This window comes from Dendrobates tinctorius, unplaced genomic scaffold (assembly GCF_039654945.1).
Source record: "Dendrobates tinctorius isolate UK_male_01 unplaced genomic scaffold, ASM3965494v1 ptg000107l, whole genome shotgun sequence".
Taxonomy (NCBI): domain Eukaryota; kingdom Metazoa; phylum Chordata; class Amphibia; order Anura; family Dendrobatidae; genus Dendrobates; species Dendrobates tinctorius.
In genome coordinates, this window is record NW_027361775.1 from 8,268,954 (window position 1) to 8,294,394 (window position 25,441).

General features: G+C 40.8%; 1 protein-coding gene across 2 annotated transcripts in view; it reads left to right on the forward strand.

Annotated features, from left to right (window-relative positions):
• Nucleotides 1-25,441, forward strand: part of GCM1 (glial cells missing transcription factor 1) — a 94,571-nt gene that overhangs the window by 47,933 nt on the left and 21,197 nt on the right. The window contains exons 2-5 of one of the 2 annotated variants that reach the window (XM_073589450.1): nt 12,569-12,692; nt 14,601-14,853; nt 20,065-20,177; nt 23,892-24,020. In XM_073589450.1, the coding sequence (XP_073445551.1) occupies nt 14,706-14,853; nt 20,065-20,177; nt 23,892-24,020 (390 nt within the window). In that variant the 5' untranslated portion in view covers nt 12,569-12,692; nt 14,601-14,705. The remainder of the gene's footprint in view (nt 1-12,568; nt 12,693-14,600; nt 14,854-20,064; nt 20,178-23,891; nt 24,021-25,441) is intronic. The other variant, XM_073589449.1, reaches the window with a different exon arrangement.

Genomic DNA, 25,441 nt, shown 5'->3' on the forward strand with positions numbered 1-25,441 from the left:
CAATACATACATAGACATACAGTACATATAACATAGAGTAACATACTTACCAATACTTGTCACATTGTTCCCCGAAGCCATTGTCTTTTCCGGAATAAATATTAACATAACAAACCACAAAAATACTCACCCACGATCCGAAGCAGTCCACGAGTGTGTCCCACGACGATCTTGGGTAGAGAACTGCAGCATCAGATGATGCTGCCGTTCTCTACGGGCTGCAGGAATCCAATGACGGAAGGTAGGTATCCTTCCGCACTGTATTCCTCCGCCACTTAAAAAAAAAAAAAGTCCCTAGTCTCACTTTATGCCATTGCTGCGTGGGAATTTCCCACACAGCAATGGCATAAAGTGAGACTAGGGACTTTTTTTTTTTTTAAGTGGCGGAGGAATACAGTGCGGAAGGATACCTACCTTCCGTCATTGGATTTCTGCAGCCCGTAGAGAACGGCAGCAACAGCTGATGCTGCAGTTCTCTACCCAAGATCGTCGTGGGACACACTCGTGGACTGCTTCGGATCGTGGGTGAGTATTTTTGTGGTTTGTTATGTTAATATTTATTCCGGAAAAGACAATGGCTTCGGGGAACAATGTGACAAGTATTGGTAAGTATGTTACTCTATGCTATATGTACTGTATGTCTATGTATGTATTGTATGAATGTATTGTATGTATGTAGTATATATGTGGTATGTATGTAGCATGTAGTATGTATGTAGTATGTATGTAGCATGCATGTAGCATGCAGTATGTATGTAGCATGCATGTAGTATGTATGTAGTATGTATGTGGTATGTATGTAGCATGTAGTATGTATGTAGCATGCATGTAGTATGTATGTAGCATGCATGTAGTATATATGTAGTATGTATGTAGCATGTAGTATGTATGTAGCATGTAGTATGTATGTAGCATGCATGTAGTATATATGTAGTATGTATGTAGCATGTAGCATGCATGTAGTATATATGTAGTATGTATGTAGCATGTAGTATGTATGTAGCATGCATGTAGTAAGTATGTAGCATGCATGTAGTATGTATATGGTATGTATGTAGCATGTAGTATGTATGTAGCATGCATGTAGTATATATGTGTTATGTATGTGGTATGTATGTAGCATGCATGTAGTATGTATGTAGTATGTATGTAGTATATATGTAGTATGTATGTAGCATGTAGTATGTATGTAGCATGCATGTAGCATGCAGTATGTATGTAGCATGCATGTAGTATATATGTAGTATGTATGTAGCATGTAGTATGTAGCATGCATGTAGTATATATGTAGTATGTAGCATGTAGTATGTATGTAGCATGCATGTAGTATATATGTGTTATGTATGTAGCATGTAGCATGCATGTAGCATGCATGTAGTATGTATGTAGTATATATGTGGTATGTATGTAGCATGCAGTATGTATGTAGCATGCATGTAGTATATATGTAGTATGTATGTTGCATGTAGTATTTATGTAGTATGAATGTAGCATGTATGTAGTATGTAGTATGAATGTAGCATGTATGTAGTATGCATGTTGTATGTATGTAGCATGTAATTTTTTTTTTTTTTTTACATTTAACACATTAGCCGGATGATGGGACTACTACTGTCCCATCATTGGCTAATGTGTCAATCACTGTCATGGTAGCAGGCATCGCCCGATGGGACTTGTAGTCCCATCGGACGATGCCTGCACAGACCCCCGGAGCCTGCACAGCCCCCCGGCAGGCCGGCACAGCCCCCCGGCAGGCCGGCACAGCCCCCCGGAGCCTGCACAGCCCCCCGGCAGGCCGGCACAGCCCCCCGGCAGGCCGGCACAGCCCCCCGGAGCCTGCACAGCCCCCCGGCAGGCCGGCACAGCCCCCCGGCAGGCCGGCACAGCCCCCCGGAGCCTGCACAGACCACCGGCAGGCCGGCACAGACCACCGGAGCCTGCACAGACCCCCTGGCAGGCCGGCACAGCCCCCCGAAAGGCCCGTACAGACCCCAGAGAGGCTGTACAAGGGCAGGAAAGGGTTTTTCTTATTCCGATACCGGAAGTCCCATAGACTTGAATGGGACTTCCGGTATCGGAATCGGCGATACCGATACTTTTTTTAAAGATCGGCCGATACCATCCGATACGATACTTTGAAGTATCGGACGGTATCGCTCAACTCTAGTTATTACACTTTTTGTTTGGCGGTATGATAATAAATCATTATTTTTTGCTTCGTTTTTTATTTTTATTTTTTAAGGGGTTCGCTTAAAGGGTTAACTAATGGGACAGTTTTATAGGGCTGGTCATTACGGACGCGGCGATACCTTATATGTGTACTTTTATTGTTTGTTTTTTTTATTATTTCCAAAAAATGGATTTATTGGGGGAATATTTTTTTTTTTTTTTCTAATTTATTTGGCGATTTTTTTTAATTTATTTTTACATTTTTTTTTTATTTTTTTTTACTTTATTACATAGTCCCAGGTGGGACATCACTGTCCTGTGACAGATCGCTGATCTGTCACATCACAGATCACTGTGACAGATCAGCAATCTGTCACAGGCATTGAAGCAGACTTCCTCTTGCCTGCGCTTTGCAGGCACTGAGGAAGCCAGCTTCCTCAGGTCCCCGAAGGCCCCCGTCGCCATCTTGGATTCGGGGGCCTGGAGGATAGGAGCCCCCCGCAGCAGCGCTGCACTTTGCGCTGCCGTGGGGGGCTCAGGGAAGCACGGAGGGAGCCCCCTCCCTCCCGATGCTTCCCTTTAAATCCCGGTACACCGCGATCATGTTTGATCGCGGTGTGCAAGGGGTTAACGTGTCGGGGGCGGTCCGTGACCGCCCCTGACACATAGTGCCGGGTGTCAGCTGTGATAATCAGCTGACACCCGGCCGCGATCAGCGGCGCTCACCACGTGGGCGCCGCTGATCGCGGTAGACGTACTATCCCGTCCACGGTCATACGGGCCCGGGTACCGTGGACGGGATAGTACGTCGGATGTCAGGAAGGGGTTAAAGTTGTTGTCTTGTTGAAACACCCATTTCATGGGTATATCCTCTTCAGTGTAAGATAACATGACCTCTTCAAGTATTATAATATATGCAAACTGGTCTATGATCCCTGGTATGCGGTAAACAGGTCCGAACACAGTTGTTCTTTGTCAAAGCTTATTTTGGAATGACCAAGTAATAGCCTTAAATGCATAGATAATCAATTAAAATCAACACACGGGAAAATATTTCAACAATTAAGACCAACATGCAGATTGAAGAAGCCAAGAAACCAAATAAATTGTGAAAGAAAAATAAATAAAATAGAAAATAAATAAAAATAAAAATAAAAATGAATAAAAAATCAAAAAGGGGAAGGAATTCAACTGGAAAAAAATTGTAAACTCAATAATGGTATGCAATTTCATTTCTCAGATTAAGACCTAAAGGAAACCGAGTACCTAGATTAAAGATCCAGAAAGCTTCTCTCACCATTAAGCGTCTTCGCATATCACCACCTCAAGCGGGTCTATTAACCTTTTCAAAACCAAAGATTTTTAAAGAGGAAATATTTGCACGGTGTGTGGATACAATGTCTGAATGCAGAGGATATGTGCGGGTGCTGTGACTACCATTGACGATATCAATAATGGGTTTGTTGATACATATTATTAATTTGCGCAATGCGCAACCAATGTACAATTTATTGCAAACTGCACATTCAATTGCATAAATAACATGGTCAGTATTGCAATTAATAAATTACTTAATACCATAGTTAGGCAAAGTCCTGCATCGCAGAGCACCACAGCGAAAAAAGCCTTTGAAATTAAGCCAGGTATAATTATTCGGGAAAATAAAAATTAAATTTATTGATTTGGAATTCACCGATATAGTGGATTAATATATTGTTTCTTCCATATTCAGGAATCCATTGGCAGGAAATACTATTAATGGAATACAAAAGTAGTCAACCGAAACATAGCTACCGTATATACGCCGACCCGTGTATAAGCCGACCCCCTAATTTTGCCACAAAAAACTGGGAAAACCTATTGACTCGCGTATAAGCCTAGGGTGGAAAATGCAGCAGTTACTGGTAAATTTCAAAAATAAAAATAGATACCAATAAAAGTAAAATTAATTGAGACATCAGTAGGTTAAATGTTTTTGAATATCCATATTGAATCAGGAGCCCCATATAATGCTCCATACAGTTCATGATGGGCCCCATAAGATGCTCCATACAAAATACACCCCATATAATGCTGCACAAAGGTTATTAATGCCCCCATAAGATGCTCCATAGAATAATATGCCCCATATAGTGCTCCATAGATTATGTCCCCATAAGATGCTCTATAGATTATGTCCCCATAAGATGCTCCATAGATTATGCCCCAATAAGATTCTCCATAGATTATGCCCCCATATGCTGCCCCATAGAATATGCCCCCATATGCTGCTCCATAGAATATGCTCCCATATGCTGCTCCATAGAATATGCCCGCCATATAATATGCCCCCATATGCTGCTCCATATATTATGCCCCCATATGCTGCTGCAAAAAAAAAAATGCCATACTCACCTCTCCTGCTCAGGACCCGGCACCTGAGATATTCCCCTGTCCCCCCGTTCCCACGCTGCTCACCGCTGTCCGCCACGTCATCTGTCAGTGACGTTCAGGCAGCAGAGGGCACGGCACACACTAACCACATCACCGCGCCCTCTGCTGGCTAAACATCCCTGACAGAGGATGCAACAGACAGCGGTGAGCAGCAATGGACCCGGGACAGGTGAATATCGCTATACTTACCCCCTCCTGGCGCGGTCTCTGCAGCCCTGCTTCTCCACGGTCTCCCTTCCTGCCTTCAGCAGTCACATGGTACTGCTCATTACACTCAAGAATATGCGCATATTCATGAGTTTAATGAGCGGTACCACGTGACCACCGAAGGCAGGAAGGGAGACCATGGAGAAGCGGGGGACTGCAGAGACCGCGCCAGGGGGTAAGTATGATCGATGACACCCCCGCTCCCCCTTCCCCCGCCGACCCCCCAGGTATATGACTCGTGTATAAGCCGAGAGGGGGACTTCAGCTCAAAAAAATGGGCTGAAAATCTCAGCTTATACACGAGTATATATGGTAAATCTGTCCCCACTGGCGAATACATTTGAATTAAAAGGAATTGTAGCAACCCCATTGATTGTACATTAAAAAAAACAACCATTTAGACATTAGACTTGCAAAGCGGGGATCTCCTCCCTGGGTACTCAAAAGAGCATGCTCCACTGTACACAAAAAAAACCAATCTTCATTTCTTGGATACAAAAGTCCAATCAAAACACTGCTAATAATTCTCACAAACTGTTTTTCTCCACACAATATAGTCCCTAATTTCCTCACATTAAAAACATTGTGCAGAGACATTTACCTTTGCTCTTAGATGACATTCTTTCTTCTATTCTGAGATCAGGATGTTCAGTGATAGCAAAGAAAGTATCTTCATCAGCAAATCAACTTTCACCTCGTTTTTATTTTCGCAAACAAAGCCAGTTATTCCTCGCTTTATTTCAAAGGCTTTTTTGGCTGTGGTGCTCAGCGATGCAGGACTCGCAAACTTGCCCGACAATGTTCCTCTTTCTCCAATTCAACAAACAGCTAAAACTATGGTATTAAGCAATTTATTAATTGCAATACTGGCCATGTTATTTATGCAATTAAATGCTCAGATTGCAATAAAATTATACATTGGACGCGCATCCCGCAATTTAAAAATAAGTATCAACGAACACATTAATGATATCATCAATGGTAATCACACCACCCGCACATATCCTCTACATTTTATCCACACACCGTGGGAATATTCTGTCTTTAAACATTTTTGCGTTTGAAAAGGTTAATAGACCCGCTCGAGGCCGTGATTTGTGAAGACATATATTGGTGAGAGAAGCTTTCAGGATCTTTAATTTAGGTACTTGGCTTCCTTTAGGTCTTAATTTGAGAAATGAAATGGCATACCATTTTTGAGTTTACAATTTTTTTCCTGTTGTATTCCTTCCCCTTTTTGACTATTCTTTTTTTTTTAACTTTGTATTTTATTTTTCTTTCACAATTTATTTGGTTTCTTTGTTTCTTCACATCTACTTGACAGTCTTAATTGTTGAATTATTTTCCCATGTGTGTTGATTTTAAATTGATCACCTGTGCATTTAACGCTGTTACTTGGTCATTCCAAACTAAGCTTTGACAAGGAACCTGTCGCTTATTGGCCATCTTGCCTTGGAATTTTTTAACTTTGATTAAATAAAATGGATACACCTGAATTTTACCAGAAGCTGGAACTTCCTGTACTTGCTTTCATATTCCTAACACGAGTGGTCGGTTCGTGGTTCCATGAGCTGGCATTATCTCCTTTTTTCTTGTGCGGTAATTAGGTCCGGCACCATAGTAAGAGAAACATGCCCACATCATGATGTTTGCACCACCAGAGTGTACGGTGGCTTGAATGCAGAGTTTGGGGGTCGTTTGATGAACTGTCTGCGGCCCTTGGACCCAAACAGAACAATTTTACTTTCATCAGTCCACAAAATGTTCCTCCTTTTCCCTTTAGGCCAGTTGATGTGTTCTTTGGCAAATTCTATCCACTTCAGTACATGTCTTTTCCTTTTAACAGTAGTGAGACTTTGTGAGGACTTCTTGCCAACAGATTAGCTTCACACAGGAATCTTCTGTCACAGTCATCACAGGTAACTTGAGACTGTCTTTGATCATACTGGAGCTGATCATTGGCTGAGCCTTTGCCATTCTGGCTATTCTTCTAACCATTTGCATGGTAGTCTTCAGTTTTCTTCCACGTCTCTCTGGTTTGGCTTTCCATTTTAAAATATTGGAGACCATTTTAGCTGAACAGCCTGTCATTGTCTGCACTTCTTTATAAGTTTTACCCTCTCCAATCAACTTTTTAATCAAAGTACACTGTTTCTTCTGAGCAATGTCTCGAACGACCCATATTTCTCTGGCTTTTAAGGAGAAATGCATGTACAACATGTCCTGGCTTCACCCTTAACTAAGGGCCACCTGATTCACACCTGTATCTTCACAGAATGATTGACCTCACTAATTGAACACACTGATATTATTTTGAACACCCCTTTCAATTAGTTATTCTATTACACAGACTCAAAAACATGCAGCTCATGAATACTGAGACTGTTGGTTTTCTTAGAATCTACTGCACCAACTGGTTAATTGTTTGACATGCGGTAATATAATTCATACCAAAAACAGTGATTAATCTGGACACTACTATAGCTTGGTTGCTCAATTCTCAATAATCAGGCAGTGAAAACAGGTTACCATCCACTGTTCAATGGATGAAATTATTTTTAAGCTTGCTTAAAAATTATCATTCTTGGCAGCTGTGCACACAGAACGTGTGCTGCCAAAAGCATTGACAAGCTATGTGCACAGAACAGTCTATTAAGAATAATTCTGTGTACATCAGAAGTGATGTCGGCCTGTCTAAACAGGCTATTAAATGACCATGGGTCGGCCAGGACAATGTAAACTAGGAGGTAGAAAGTACATTTCCTTTTCATGACTGTTCATAAATATTTTTACAATGAACTTTGGACAGCCTTTTTATCGCCTCAGAAATGTTTCCACTCTTTTTATTTAATGAGGATTCTTTTCTTAGTGTGGGTGAATAATATATAGAATGTACAGTATTTACTATATTCAGGGATAGTTCCCAAAGCATGCTTTAAAGGGAACCTGTCAACAGAAATAACTCTGCTAACCTGTCCTGTACATTAACTGCATATGTGCAGGTTAACAGTGTTATGATGCTGTCCGGCGCCTGCATGCAGCTGAATGCAGCGGGGAGAAAATAATCTTTATTTTCCCTGCCAGCATTCAGTGTTCAGTCATGGAGGGTGGCGCTGGAGCTGGATCAGTCACTGCTCTGAGTATACAGAGCGGCCGCTGTAACCACGCCTCCAGCAGCCGCTATGTTTACTGATCTGGCACCGCCGCTAGGACTGAATACCATAAGTTTGCAGGAAAAATAAGATCATTTTCTCCCCGCTGCATTCAGCTGTGTGCAGGCGATGGACAGCATCATAACGCTGTTAACCTGCAGATTAACCCCAAATCTGCAGGTTAACAGTGCTATTTCTGATGACAGGATCCCTTTAACCCCTTGACCCCCCAAGGGTGGTTTGCATGTTAATGACCGGGCCAATTTTTATAATTCTGACCACTGTCCCTTTATGAGGAAATAACTCTGGAACGCTGCCATGGATCCCGGTGATTCTGACTTTGTTTTCTCGTGACATATTGTACTTCATGTTAGTGGTAAAATTTCATTCATATAACTTGCGTTTATATGTGAAAAAAAAAAGAAATTTGGTGAAAATTTCACAATTTTCCAAATTTGAATTTTTATGCCCTTAAGTCACAGAGATATGGCACACAAAAAACTTAATAAATAACATTTCCCACATGTCTACTTTGCATCAGCACAATTTTGGAACCAACATTTTTTTTTTTTAGGAAGTTAGAAGGCTTAAAAGTTGACCAGCGATTTCTCATTGTTACAACACCATTTTATTTTTAGGGACCACATCACATTTGAAGTCACCTTGAGGGGTCTATATGATAGATAATACCCAAAAGTGACACCATTCTAAAAACTGCACCCCTCAAGGTGTTCAAAACCACATTCAAGAAGTTTATTAACCCTTCAGGTGCTTCACAGGAATTTTTTGAATGTTTAAAAAAAATGAATATTTAACTTTTTTTCACACAAAAATTACTTCAGGTCCAATTTTTTTATTTTACCAAGGGTAACAGGAGAAATTGGACTGCAAAAGTTATTGTGCAATTTGTCCTGATTACGCTGATACCTGATATGTGGGGGTATTCCACTGTTTTGGCACATGGCAGAGCTCAGAAGGGAAGGAGCGCCGGTTGACTTTTTTTAACGCAAAATTGGCTGGAATTCAGATCGGACGCCATGTCACGTTTGGAGAGCCCCTGATGTGCCTAAACAGTGGAAACTCCCCACAAATGACCTCATTTTGGAAACTAGACCCCCCCCAAGGAACTTATCTAGATATGTGGTGAGAACTTTGAACCCCCAAGGGCTTCACAGAAGTTTATAACGCCCGGGCATGAAAATAAAAACATAATATTTTTTCCACAAACATGATCATTTAGTCCGCAATTTTTTTATTTTCCCAAGGGTAACAGGAGAAATTGGACCCCAAAAGTTGTTGTCCAATTTGTCCTGAGTATGCTGATACCCCATATGTGGGAGAAAACTACTGTATGGGCACACGTCGGGGCTCGGAAGGGAAGTAGTGAAGTTTTGGAATGCAGATTTTGATGGAATGGTCTGAGGGTGTCATGTTGCATTTGCAGAGCCCCTGATGTGCCTAAACTGTGGAAACCCCCCACATGTGACCCCATTTTGGAAACTAGACCCCCCAAGGAACTTATCTAGATGTGTGGTGAGCACACATATGATATTTTTGCCCCCAATTTTTTATTTTCCCAAGGGTAATAGGAGAAATTGAACCCCAAAATTTGTTGTGCAATTTGTCCTGAGTAGGATGATACCCCGTATGTGGGGGTAAATCACTGTTTGGTCACATGGTAGAGCTTGGAAGGGAAGGAGCACCGTTTGACTTTTTGAACGCAGAATTGGCTGGAATTGAGATCAGACGCCATGTTGCGTTTGGAGAGCCCCTGATGTGCCCAAACAGTGGAAACCCCCCCAATTCTAACTTCAACCCTAACCCCGACACACCCCTAACCCTAATCCGCACTAAATCAGCAGGTAAAATGCAGGTCATTTGACCTGCAGATTTACCTGCTGATTTAGCAAAATCTGCGCGGAAAAATCCGCAGCAGAATCCGCATCATGTGCACACAGTCTTACCCTAGCCCTAGCCCGAATGGGAAAATGGAAATAAATACATTTTTTTAATCTTATTATTTTTCCCCAACTAAGGGGGTGATAAAGGGGGGTTTGATTTACTATTTATGGCGGGTTTTTATGTTTGGCAGCTGTCGCACGCTAAAAGATGCTTTTTATTGTAAAAAAAAGTTTTTGCATCACCACATTTTGAGAGCTATAATTTTTCCATATTTTGACCCACTGAGTCATGGGAAGTCTTATTTTTTGCCGGACAAGTTGACGTTTTTATTGGTACCATTTTCGGGCACGTGCTATTTGATCGCTTTTTATTCCAATTTTGGGACGCAGAATGAACAAAAACCAGCATTTCATTAATTTCTTTTGGGGGATGCGTTTACACTGTTCCGCGTGTGGTAAAATTGATAAAGCGGTTTTATTCTTTGGGTCAGTACGATTACAGCGATACCTCATTTATGTGTTTTTTTATGTTTTGGCGCTTTTATGCAATGAAAACAATTTTATATAAAAAATAATTATTTTTGCATCGCTTTATTCTGTGAGCTATAACTTTATTTTTTCACTGATGACGCTGTATGTCGGCTCGTTTTTTGCAGGACAAGATGACGTTATCAGCGGCACCATGTTTATTTATATTTGTCTTTTTGATGGCGCACTATTGCACTTTTTTGTTCGGCGGTATGATGATAAAGCATTGTTTTTTGCTTCGTTTTTTAAGGGCTTAACTAAAGGGGTTAACTAGTTGGACAGTTTTATAGGGCAGGTCGTTATGGACGCAGCGATAGTAAATATGTGCATTTTTATGTTGTTTTTTTAATTTGCAAAAAAAAGAATTTATTGGGGAATTTTTTTTTTTATTATTTATTTGGTTATTTTTTATAAATTTTTACACTTTTTTTTAACTTTATTATATTGTCCCAGGTGGGGACATCACTATAAGGTTTCAGATCGCTGATCTGACAGTTTGGACAGCACTCTGTCAGATCAACGATCTGACAGGCGCTGCTGCAGGCTTCCTCGTGCCTGCTGCCTCTCTGCAGGTCCCCCGAAGGCAAAGAGGAGACCCTCGGAGGGACACAGCACATTGCATCGTTCCGAGGGTTGCAGGGAAGCAAGGAGGGAGCCCCCTCCCTGCGCGCTTCTCTCCTATGCCCCCGGTATACTGCGATCATGTTTGATCGCAGTGTGCCAGGGGATAATGTGCCGGGGGTGGTCCATGGCCGCCCCTGACACATAGTGCCGGATGTCAGCTGTGATAATCAGCTGACACCCAGCCGCGATCAGCGGCGCTCCCCCGGGGGCAAATTTTGCAGCTCTTACTCTGTATACAAAGCTTCAAAATAGTCTGATACTACCTGTTTTTTTTAGATATCACGATTCAGTAGTTAGTTCATTTTCATCACAGACAGGATTACAATGATGGGTAGCAGTTACTGTTGTGCTCAAAATTTTACATGCCCCACCAGAATTTTTGCTTTCTTGGCCTTTCTTTCAGAGAATATGAATGATATCAACAAAACTTTTTCTCTACTTATGGTTAGTGGTTGGGTGAAGCCAATTATTGTCAAACTACTGTGTTTTCTCTCTTTTTAAATCATAATGACAATCCAAAACATCCAAATGACCATGATCAAAAGTTCACATACCCTATTTCTTAATACCGTGTATTGCCCCCTCTTGCATCAATGACAGCTTGAAGTCTTTTGTGGTAGTTGTGGATGAGGTTCTTTATTTTCTCAGATGGTAAAGCTGTCCACTCTTCTTGGCATAAAGCCTCCAGTTCCTGTAAATTCCTGGGCTGTCTAGCATGAACTGTGCGCATGAGATCTCCCCAGAGTGGCTCAATGATATTGAGGTCAGGGGACTGAGATGAACACTTCAGAACCTTCACTTTGTTCTGCTGTAGCCAATGACGGGTCGACTTGGCCTTGTGTTTTGGATCATTGTCATGTTGGAACTTCCAAGTAGGTCCCATGCGTAGCTTCCGGGCTGATGATTGCAAGTTTGCCTCCAGTATTTGCTGATAACTTGCTGCATTCATCTTTCCTTCAACTTTGACAAAGTTTCCTGTGCCTTTGTAGCTCACACATCCCCAAAACATCAGCGAACCACCTCCGTGCTTTACAGTAGGAATGGTGTTCCTTTCATCATAGGCCTTGTTGACCTCTCTCCATATGTAACATTTATGGTTGTGGCCAAAAAGTTCAATTTTGGTCTCATCACTCCAAATTACCTTGTTCCAGAAGTTTTGAGGCTTGTCTCTGTGCTGTTTTGCGCATTGTAGGTGAGATACTTTGTGGCATTTGCACAGCAATGACTTTCTTCTGGCGACTTGACCACGCAGCCATTTTTCTTCAAGTACCTCCTTATTGTACAACTTGAAACAGCCATACCGCTAGTTTTCAGAGAGTCCAGTATTTCAGCCGATGTTATTTGTGGGTTTTTCTTTGCATCCCGAACAATTTTCCTGGCAGTTGTGGACAAAATTTTTGTTGGTCTATCTGACCGTGGCTTTGTTTTTACAGAGTCCCTGATTTTCCATTTGTTAATCACAGTTTGAACGCTGCTGAATGGCATTATCAATTCCTTGGATATCCTTTTATATCCCTTTTCTGTTTTATACAGTTCAACTACCTTTTTCCATAGATCCTTTGACTCACAATCCAGAAACGTCAGTGGCTGGATGAAGGATGCAAGAGTCTGTCTGGATCCCAGAAACTCACTCAGCTCTTATGCGCACACACACTGATTACAAGCAAACAGGTCACAGGTGAGGATGTTACCTTTAGTAGCCATTCAGATCCATTTGTGTCAACTTCTGTGCATGTTATCAGGCCAAAATGACCAGGGTATTTAAACTTTTTATCAGGGTCATTTGGATGTTTTGGGTTGTCATTATGATTTAAAAAGAGAAAACACAGTAATTTGACAATAAATGGCTTCACCCAACTGCTAATCATGAGTGGAGAAAAAGCTTTGGTGTTATCATTCACATTCTGTGAAAAAAGGCCAAGAAAACAAAAATTCTGCAGGGGTATCTAAACTTTTGAGCACAACTGAATATGCAGATAAAACACCATCCACCATTTTTACAACAACCTCTGCATTAGTCACAGGACAGGTCTATAAAATGAACCCATAGAAGTCAATGAACATCTCTAATTTACTTTTTCAATATAGCTGATGTAAAGCATTTCTATGAATGCTCTTGCCATTTGCCCAGGCAAGAAGAACCCCCAATAATCATGTGAAAACAGTAGAATAATGAAAATTACCATTAGAAAATTGAAATAGATTAGAAAAAATATCAATATCTAATTTTAAATAGTGAAAAAAGATAAAAAGAAATAAATAAAAGAGCGTGCTTACTTGAGTTGGCTGTGTTGTGAATTCTATCCCACAAAATCAAAGAATAAGGCATATTAAAATCCAATGTGCCTGATTCTTCTTTCCCTTAACATCTCCTGTTGGAGAAAGTTAGGAAATCCTCATATTAAAAGGGGTATTCCCATCTCCAAGATCTGATCCCAACATCTATCATGTGTAAGAATAATATTATCTACAAGTACCTCCAATTAGAAATGTAATATAGTACTTCTGATTAGCTATGTTGCTTACCCCATGTGCAGGGCATTGCAGTAACTTAGGCATCCATGGTTACAACCATTCAAATATTGACAGTTAGTTGTTAGTGGTCATAAACATGGATGTCTAAGCTACTGCAATGCCCTTCACATGGGGTACAAGCCACATAGAAACGTAGTAGAGTTCTTCTGATTAGCTAAATGAAGGTATTTGCTATTATTATTGTTACACCTAGTACTTGGGATATGATCTTGAAGATGGGAATACCACTTTAATGCCCACAAGAAAATGCCATCTAACTTATTGTAAAGGTACGGTAAGTATTTTTTATGCTTTAACTGCATGAGGTCCCTTCTAACTCTACCATTCTGTGATTCTATGTGAATCCTGCATTGAGCAGGGGATTGGACCAGATGACCCAGGAGATCCCTTTCAGCTCTACCATTCAATGATTCTACAAAAATGAAAAAAAAAAATTAGAAAAGGTGTGGCTTTAAGGCAACTGAGGGAAGAGAGACTTGGTCCTGAATAATTGAATGTCTCCCAGTTGTGCCTGATAAAAGTGGTTTATATAAACCTAAGGCTTGTGAAACCTAGAGAGGAGTGACTCTGCAATACTTGGGAGGGGTCACATTGAAATGCCTGAGAGGAGTGACTCAGAAATACCTGAGAATAGTGACACTGTGATTCCTGAGAGGAATGACAATATGTTACACGGGACGAGTCTTTTAGTACAATAAAGTGGGAGAGTCACCCATCCACCCTTTCTTATCAACTCTATCAGTGTAACAGCACAGATAGGAGGTTTAGGCTGGACAAAACTTGTCTGTCTTGGCCTGTCAACTTTATCCTTTAGGAAACTGGTCTTACCAGTTCTTTGTGCTGATCACTTTCTTTCATTGAAACGGTAGAACACTATTATTAATTATTTTGATATTTAATTGGTGTTAATGCCCTGGCCAGAAGCGTGATTGCCGTGCCATTAGCTCCAATCTTGTGGCTTTTCTATTAAACTTGAAATGTAAGATGATATTGTCACCTCTGAGCAAGTTTAGTTTAATAAGTGTATTACATTGTTTATTCTTCTTTCCAGGATTTGGAGAAAACAGATTGGTTCCAAGAGTGGCCTGATTCTTACGTGAAACATATTTATAGCTCTACAGACAAAAATGCACAGAGACACCTGAGTGGTTGGGCAATGCGAAATACCAATAATCATAATTCACGAATCTTGAAGAAGTCATGTCTTGGTGTCTTAGTCTGCAGCAATGACTGTACGACAGTAAATGGCAGGAAGATATACCTAAGGCCTGCCATATGTGACAAAGCTCGACAAAAGCAGCAAAGTAAGCTCAGATACAAGGACTGTTACTATTGCTACAAGCTAGCGCAATCAGATGACCAGGAATCCTAATTATAGGCTACAGCTCTATATTTTTAAATTAAAATTTTAACCTAGAAAACAATAATTACCAAGAACATTTAATTAAGATGAGCAAAACCAATAAAACAGATTTTATTACTGATGCTGAGACAATAGAGGTAACAATTGTCAGAGGTGATAGTAAAATTTACCATACAGTACAACCCTTTAAAACCATGTTCACTTGCACTGTATCATAAACTACTATTTATTACCTATCTACAGGATAATTGTAGGATCGCCTGAAGCTAAGGGGTGGAGAGCCCCCCAATCCTGAGAACAGGAGTCTCATAGAACCCTGTATAAATTTAGTGTTAGTAAGATTATGCAATGACCACTCTGTTAGTAATTCTGTCGGTATGTGATGTACAGGTGCGTCTCACAAAATTAGAATAACATCAAAAAGTTAATTTATTTCAGTTCTTCAATACAAAAAGTGAAAACCATATCCTATATAGAGTCATTACAAACAGAGTGATCTATTTCAAGTGTTTATTTCTGGTAATGTTGATGATTATGACTTACAGCCAATGAAAACCCAAAAGTCATTATCTCAGTAAATTAGAATAATTAACAAAAAACACCTGCAAAGGCTTCCTAAGCAGTTAAAAAGATCCCTTAGTCTGTTTCAGTAGGCTCCACAATCATGGGGAAGGCTGCTGACTTGACAGATATCCAGACAGCAGTCATTGACAGAATCCACAAGGAGGGTAAGCCACAAAAGGTCATTGCTAAAGAAGCTGGCTGTTCACAGAGTGCTGTATCCAAGCGTATTAATGGAAAGTTGAGTGGAAGGAAAAAATGTGGTAGGAAAAGGTGCACAAACAACCGGGATAACCGCAGCCTTGAAAGGATTGTGTTATGAATGGGTCACCAAGGAGGAAAACAAGACCAAGCTAAGTTACAGAAAACCAGAGAGGTTGGTAACTACACGGATTGCAGACCCCTGATCCTAACCACACAACTAACAGCAGCCGTGGAGCGTACCTACGATGATTCTAGACGCCTCGTCACAGCCGGAGGACTAAATAAGCCTAAAGCAAGAAAAGGGGAAATCTAAACTGCCCCAGAGCAGACCCCAAAGGAATAGCCAGCCCCCACACATGTACTGATGGTGAGACAAGATGAAAGCACAAACACAGGAAGGAAAATAGGCTGAGCAAACGATGGGGCCCACACTAACTAGAAAGGACAGGAAAGGAAAGCTACTGTCTGCAATCACGCCAAAAAACCCTGCAAAAATGTCCAACACTTCTGATAGCAAAAAAAACCCTGAAGTCACTAGACTTCTCCCACTATATCAGCACTCTGGCATATTCTGAGAACAGAGCAAAAAGAGGCCAATCTTATAAGGGACAAAAAGCAAACTGGCACATACAGTGACATAAGAATGGAAATTCAGCACAGCCCCAGCCGGGGCTGGCTGACCACACAAAAAACTGAATAGACCAAACCAAAACAAATGTGGACATTAGCAGAGAACACTTAGCTTGAGAAGACAGGAACTGAACTGGAAACCAAGACCTCAGGAGGCAGGAAAAAATCACCAGCATAGGAATAGGGTGTCGGCTGTCTTAAATCCAGTCTGAGAATCCAGATGTCCAATCCTCATCCTCATTATCAGGTGGCAGGTCTCTGTTAATTAGATCAGCTTCATTACCTCCTGCCACCACCAGAGGGAGCCCGGAAAGAGAACTCACAACTCCTCTGTCAGCACAAGCAGCTCCCTCACCAGAAACCAGAGGCAGACCAGAAAATGAGTTCACAACAGATTGTCAAGAAAAGGCCATTAAAAAATTTGGGGGAGATTCACAAGTGAACTGCTGCTGGAGTCATTGCTTCAAGAGCCACCACACACAGACTTATCCAGGACATGCGCTACAAGTGTCGCATTCCTTGTGTCAAGCCACTCATGACCAATAGACAATGCCAGAAGAGTCTTACCCGGGCCAAGGTAAAAAAAAACTGGACTGTTGCTCAGTGGTCCACGGTGTTGTTTTCAGATGAAAGTAAATTTTGCACATCATCTGGAAATCAATATCCCAGAGGAAGACTAGAGATGCACACAATCCAAGCTGCTTAAGGTCTAGTGTGAAGTTTCCACAATCAGTAATGGTTTGGGGAGCCATATCATCTGCTGGTGTAGGTACACTGTGTTTTATTAAGACCAAAGTCAGCACAGCCATCTACCAGGAAATTTTGGAGCACTTCATGCTTCCCTCTGCCGACAAGCTTTTTGGAGATGGAAATTTAATTCTCCAGCAGAACTTGGCACCTGTCCACACTGCCAAAAGTACCAATACCTTGGTTAAAAACAAAAGTATCACTGTGCTTAATTGGCCAGCAAACTCGCCTGACCTTCACCCCATAGAGAATCTATGGGGTATTGTCAAGAAGAAGATGAGAGATCCCAACAATGCAGATGAGCTGAAGCTTGCTTTCAAAGCATTCTGGACTTCCAAAACACCTCAGCAGTGTCCCAGGCTGATTGCCTTCATGCCACACCGCATTGAAGCAGGAATTGATGCAAAAGGAGCCCCGACCAAGTATTGAGTGCATTTACTGAACATACATTTCAGTAGGCCAAAATTTCGGATTTTAAAATAATTTTTCAAGCTGGTGTTATAAAGTACCGTATATACTCGTGTATAAGCCGAGATTTTCAGCCCATTTTTTTGGGCTAAAAGTCCCCCTCTTGGCATATACACGAGTCATATACCTGGGGTTGGTGGGGGAGCGGGGGTGTCAGGTCATACTTACCCCTCCTGGCACGGTCTCTGCAGCCTCCCCCGCTTCTCCCACGGTCTCCCTTCGTGCCTTCAGAGGTCACGTGGTACCGCTCATTAAACTCATGAATATGCGCATATTCATGAGTTTGAGTTTAATGAGCGGTACAACATGACCACTGAAGGAAGGGAGACCGTGGGAGAAGCGGGGCTGCAGAGACCGCGCCAGGAGGGGGTAAGTATATCCAATATTCAGCTGTCCCGGGTCCATCGCTGCTCACCGCTGCCGACTGCGTCCTCTGTCAGTGATTTATAGGCAGCAGAGTGTGCGGTGACGTGGTTAATGCATGCCGCGCCCCCTGCTGGCTGAAGTCACTGACACAGGAAGCAGCAGACAGTGGTGAGCAGCGATGGACTCGGGACAGGTGAATATCTCAGGTGCCGGGTCCTGAGCGAGTGGCGACATCGGCAACTGGCCCCCAGCGAGGAGGTGAGTATGGCATTTTTTCCAGCATATGGGGGCATAATATATGGAGCATCTTATGGGGGCAGCATATGGGGTCTTATTCTATGGATCAGAATATGGGGGCATATTCTATGGGGCAGCATATGGGGGCATATTCTATGGAGCAGCATGTGGGGGCATATTCTATGGGGCAGCATATGGGGGCATAATCTACGGAGCATCTTATGGGGCATAATCTATGGAGCATTTTATGGGGGCATAATCTGTGGAGCAGCATATGGTGGCATAATCTATGGAGCATCATATGGGAGCATAATCTATGGAGCATCTTATGGGGGCATAATCTATGGAGCATCTTATTGGGGCATAATCTATGGAACATTTTATGGGGCATAATCTATAGAGCATTTTATGAGGCATATTCTATGGAGCATTTTATGGAGCATCTTATGGGGCATATTCTATGGAGCATTTTATGGGGCCATAACTTTATGGAGCAGCATATGGGGCATATTATTCTATGGAGCATATTATGGGGCCATTATTAACCTTTGTGCAGCATTATATGGGGTGTATTTTGTATGGAGTATCTTATGGGGCCATCATGAACTGTATGGAGCATTATATGGGGCTCCTGATTCAATATGGATATTCAAAAACATTTAACCTACTGATGTCTCAATTAATTTTACTTTTATTGATATCTATTTTTATTTTTGAAATTTACCAGTAGCTGCTGCATTTTCCACCCTAGGCTTATACACGAGTCAATAAGTTTTCCCAGTTTTTTGTGGCAAAATTAGGGGGTCGGGTTGGCTTATACTCGGGTCGGCTTATACACGAGTATATACGATATTCTAATTTACTGAGATAATAACTTTTGGGTTTTCATTGGTTATAAGCCATAATCACTTGAAATAGATTACTCTATATTAAATAGGTATGAGTTTCACTTTTTGTATTGAAGAACTGAAATCAACTTTTTGAAGAAATTCTAATTTTGTGAGAAGCACCTTTATGCTGATTATGAGATAACTCCTTTTGCAAACCAAGGTTTAACCAGACTGATTGCAGATACAGCTTTTGCCATAACCTTTAAACCTCAGGTTGGAGGCACAGAACCAAACTTTATCAGACATTTTATGATTCTTTAAACACATTAAATGATCATTTCAGTCCATGAAATTGTACAAGTATTTTTGGTTTTCATGGACTTATCTCCTATTTGAAATTAATCACAAAGTTTATCACCAAGAGTAAATTAATACCATAGTAAATAAAGGTACTTCATCATTAAAAGGTAATCTTTTATTAATACAAAGATAAAACAGTGTAATAAAAGAGTGCAAAAAGAAAGGTGCTAGATCAATAAAAAGAAGGACTTAACACCATGGGGTACCACGTGATTAAGAAAAATCATAAAATATTACCTTTTAATAATGAAACACCTTTGTTTGCTATGGTATTAATTTACTTTTGGTGGTAAACTTTGTGATTAATTTCAAACAGGAGATAAGTCCATGAAAACCAAAAATAAAAGGTACAAAATATTACATTTTAATGATGAAGTACCTTTGTTTACCATGGTATTAATTTACTTTTAGTGATAATCTTTGTGATTAGTTATTATTTATGGGGGTACAGTAACCCAAATATTGCATGGGTCAAATACTTTAGGACATCAATGTGTTATAATCTCCTATTTGAAATTGTATTAATTTGTAGCAAAGTTCATCTTTGCTATAGGTCTCATTCATAATGGTACTTCTAGCCTTTGTAAAAATAAAAAAAATACACAAAATCCATACCCCAGTCCATAGATATCACCTTTCCTGGAGAAAACCCCAGGATTGAGAATGGATATGATTTGATCACTACAGGATATATCAATGTTATTTAGATCAATGCAGAGTAGCATACATGAAATGTCTAAATCTTCTAGGTAAACTATGCCCAAACTGTAAAGGATCATTGACACTAGTGTCATGTCGTGGCCATGGTGGATTTCCAGTAACCAACTTTTGGAGACATGAAGGTCCATTCATATATTTTCAGGTTAGTGACAAACCAAATTTTCATGTGGCATGTACTAACAATGTATGTGCAACAGAGACAAACTAATAGAAAACTTCCTCCTATCTGCCAGCATCCTCAGAGTGGCGTGACATTGTGGTTGCATCATGCCACAACGATAAACTCATGCCTACCCAGCTATTAAAAAAAAAAGGTCTAGGTGTGCCAGTAGGTAGGACGGTATACAAACAAGGATATTGGATCAGGGTCATTCAAATATATTCACTCATCTTCAGTAAACACTTATCGTGAAGTGTGAGGGAGAAAGGCATGATATCCCACATGACAAAGATCATATCATGGGCTTTCATTGCATTACTGTTGCATTACTTTATTACAATCAGCACAAAGTTTGTAAATGTTGCTAGTAATAACATTAATTTGCAATGGGGAAAATGGAGTATAGAGCCCATAACAATAGTCTGAAAAAGTATCAATATAAAAATGATTTTAATGATACAAATATATAAGAACAGACTGCAATTATTGTACAAAGTGACAGATAAATACAGAGCTAAATGATCAAGGTCAAGGTGCACATTTCATCCATTCCTCTCTCGTTCCCTCTCCCCTGGGCATCTTACTGTTGGATGCTGTAGGGAAACAAATCTCTAGGAATAGATGTTGTTATTTGGTCCCCCATTTTTTGGATTTTACTCTGCACTGTCAGTTTGTATATACCGTACATATTTTTTTGGGATAAATTGTGTATGATATATACGCTTTATGGAGGACCCTACTCGTGCTTTGTGCTCGTGGAATGGCACGCTTTTTCTATAATTGGTGCACCTGCCAGGGAGGGACTGATCAACTAACAATTGTGGCTACTTGACGGACTATCCCATCTGGCATTTGAATTGCCAGATGGCCAGCCTGGCCCTGGCACGCAGTATTAAACATGTTGAAATTCAACATATTCAGTTGTTCATGATCTACTGTATATACAGTTGCAATCAAAAGTATTAACCCCCCATTGCAAATCAGACTTATTAGCAACATTTACAAACTTTCAGCTGTTTGCAATAAACCAATAAAACAAGAACAATTTAAATATCTCATCATACCTAATATAGCAATTGAAAATGCAACACAAAATGCCAATATTACTACTCCAGTCCAAGAATTATTCAACACCATCATGACGTCTTTAGTATTTTGGCTGTTATAACCTGCTGCAAATGTGATCTACAGACAGATACCAACTTATGGTAGAGTTCCTTAATCTTGGTCTATTGCTCACGTGCAATGACCTCCAGTTCACTAGTATTCTTGGGTTGTCAATAGTGGCCAAAAAGTTAAAATAGATCATTGTCATGCACAAACAAGGAAATTTATACAAAAATATAGATAGGGTATTGAATGTTCCAAGAGACAGAGTTGGTAGAATAGTTCACAAGATCAAGGTGACAGGAAAACTGGCTACACTACATGGGTGTGGCAGAAAAAGGAAACCACCAGATTCCCGAGGAGGCAAGTGGTCAAAAACACTCATGTGATCTGCAGAAAAATTTGATGTCTGACACAGAAGTTTCATTTTCCACAGTAATGCGCATACCAGTAGCATAGCTCCCGAGGGGGCAGAGGGAGGAGGCCCCGCATTTAGAGACGCCCACCTGGAGTTATGTTACCCTTACCTGATCAGCATGCACAGCACGTTGTTACAGTTCAACCCTGCAGGAGAGCATAGAGACATGGTGTTCCCGCACTACTGCTCTTCATTCTGTAGACCTCAGGTCACTTTAAGCCTGTGGTCTACAGAACTGCTGAGGTACTGGTGCATGCACAGGATGTCAGAGTCCCAGTGCGGTGATATCTTTGCATTGCACCAGGACTCTGACATTCTGTGCATCCGCCAACAATATAGCGGCGCGTTGCATTGCTGCTGGACTAGTCAGGATCCTGATGTAAAGACACACTAGCTGTGTCTCCAGAGAGAAAGCCTAGGGGGTGCTGCACGAGGAACGTAGTCTAGCCAGGAGGCGTGCAGACACTGCAACGTGTGATGTGCACTGGAGCAGGACCTGGCGGGACACGTCACTGCTGAGGAAGCAGCAGGGGGGCGGAGCCAACCAACGTGAGTGGCCTGGAGACAACTGTCAAAGATGTGCCAGGGACGTAGTCAGGAGAGCCGAGGTCAGAAACCGGAGAGACTTGTAAGAGCCAAAGGACAAGACAGGAGAATGGTGGGGGACGAGCCGAGGTCAGAAGTCAGACGGGAACGTGGGATCCAGAGGGTAAGACAGGGGGAGGTCAGAGACAAAGCCAAGGATCAGTACCAGAGAGTTCAAAATATTACTGAATCAGAAGGCAGAAGCGGAACCAGGGACTAGCTGAGTCATACACGGGGTAAAAGTATTGAAAGCAGGTTCAGAGAAGACAGGCTAGCGGACCGCCAAACTTAAGGGACGAGATGAAGGAGGTCCACTGAAGCTCCAGCCAGGTGCCTCAAAAGAGGAATAAATAAGGTGCAAAATACCCCGGTCACAAGGGAGCACGAAGGACACAAATGAGGAAGTTAAAAATGTCTTTGTTTATTGATATCCTCAACGTGTTTCGACGGAACAACTCCGTCTTCATCAGGTGGCAATATACAGACAATGGGCAGGAGTGAGTATATAAAGACACATCAACCAATGAAAATTAAGGAGCAATTATTCAAGACACATGATTAATTAAAATGCAAATTGCAAACACAATTTGAATGAGATATATAAAAAAAAGAAGCTGGGATCTGTTTATGCAGCACATTTGCAGTAGGTTATAAAAGCCAAAATAAGCTCAACTAAGTACTAAGGATACTTATCATGAATGGACGAATATTTCTGAGAATGCAGTGGTCAGTAAAAGTGTAATTTTGTGTTGAATTTGAAGAAACTTTGTTATATTACTTGTGTTGAAATATTTAACTTGCTCTTGGTTGATTGGTTTATTATAAACAGCAAAAAGTTTATACATTTTACTAATAAACCTAATTTGCAATGGAGATTTGAATCATTTTGATTGCAACTGTAATGTGCCTCCATGCAAATGAGATTTTCAGCTAGAATTGGCCACCTTAATATTTGTTTCTATTATCCCACGATTACTGAGATGCATATGCTATTTTAATATTTGAATTCCACACATAGCAGCTCGGCAACTTATTGTCTTAAAGGTCATCAATGTGCGGTATGCACAAACAATATCTTTAATCGTAACAATAAATTTGGAATTGGAAAATCATAAATCAAAGTTCATGTCATCTTGATCCTCTTATGTAAGTCTCTTTTCTTGCTTTTACTGAATAGCCATCACCAACAATCTCTTACTTATTATATCAATAAACCTTTATGATTGTACCTTGACTTAAAAGACCTTTAAGAAATCTACATCTTCATAATATATACATCATGCTGCACATCCATATCGAACTATTTGAAGTTCTTTTGGGACTGAAGAATTTATAGTACTACTCTGTGTTGAAGGACTATGACAACCAAACAGAATAAACAGGAGCTGCTTACAGGCACATGCCACAAGATGTACCCAGAGCGTAGAAAATCATTTTATTACAACCTCTTGTTTATATAGAATCTCTAAAGGATCAATTAGAATTCCAACCTATGTTTCACAGGTTTTTTTTATTATAGCTTACAGGAAAGAGATGTTTAGTAGAATTAATACATCTACTTATATAACCCTTTTTTTTCCCTCAAGACAAAAGGTGTTCATGACCATCCGAAACCAGAAACAAAACTAGAGTCAGATGGCAGAAAGCCTACACAGAAGAAGCGCACAACCATTGTATCTACATCTGCAGAGATTAAGCAAAATCCTGATATTGAGGTAGAGTATTGATTGTAGTTTTTTTTTCTTGTGTGAGTAAATACACATATATCGGAGGCAAATCAAGGTTTTCCTGCAAAAATTCAGTTTGTTTCCCCCTCCTATACACAAATTAAGGCTAGTTTCACATTAGCGTTTACGGCCGCAGCGTTGGGCTGTGCACGGCCGCCGCTAAGCCCCGCCCCTGCCGCGCCTCCACCGGTAGCTCCGCCTACGGCGCATGACGCTGCATGCGTCCTGCGTCCCCTATCTTTATCACTGGGGACGCAGGCCGTGCGCAGTATGCGTTTGGCGGCCCATGCGTCCTTTTGACGGTGCGCCAAGCGCAACCAAATTGCAACAGGTTGCGTTTGGCGCTGGTCGGTGCAGTCAGTATATTACACACTGTTTGGATTTGGTTTGCTACAGTACTTAATAACCCTTAACTTGTCAGGCAGCAGAATTATTAATGTAGCTATATGTCACATTATCTGAAAAGGTATGGATTGCTACATTAACCCTTTAATGATCAGAGGTATTTTGGAATTTGCATTTTCATTTTTTGCTCCCTTCTTCCCAGAACCATAACTTTTTTATTTTTTGGATCAATATGGCCCTGTGAGGGCTTGTTTTTTGCGGGATGAGTTGTACTTTTGAACGACACCATTGGTTTTGGGAAAAAAATTCCAAGTGCGGTGAAATTGCAAAAAAAAAGTGCAATACCACAGTTGTTTTTGTTTTTTTTTCACCATGTTCACTAAATGCTAAAACTGACCTGCCATTATTATTCTCCAGGTCATTATGAGTTTATTGACATGAAACATGTCTGTGTTCTTTTTTATCTAAGTAGTGAAAAACAAATTCAAACTGTGTTAAAAAAATTGGTGCCATTTTCCGATACCAGTAGCGTCTCCATTTTTCGTGATCTTGGGTTGGGTGAGGGCTTATTTTTTGCGTGCCGAGCTGACGTTTTCAATGATACCAGTTTGGTGCAGATATTAATTTTTTATTGTCTGTTATTGCATTTTAATGTAATGTCGCGGTGACCAAGAAAACATAATTCCATTTTGACTTTTTTCTCGCTACGCCGTTTAGCGATCAGGTTAATCCTTTTTTATATTCATAGATCAGGTGATTCTGAACTCAGGGATACCAAATATGTGTATGTTTGATTTTTTTACTGTTTTATTTTGAATGTGGCGAAAGGGGGGTGATTTGAACTTGTGTATTTTTTTTATTGTGCAGTGTCTAAAAGCAAATGGAGAAAAAAAAGGGCTCTGGATTGCTTTGCAATAAAATAATCTCTATTAACCTGGCAAAAAATTTTTCTCTAGCCAATTATACCTGCGGCTAGGTATATACGGTCAATATATGCTATGGGTAGCAGCAGCAGCAGACAGTAATGGGGTGGACCCTCTTGATGTGTGCAATGATATCTATAT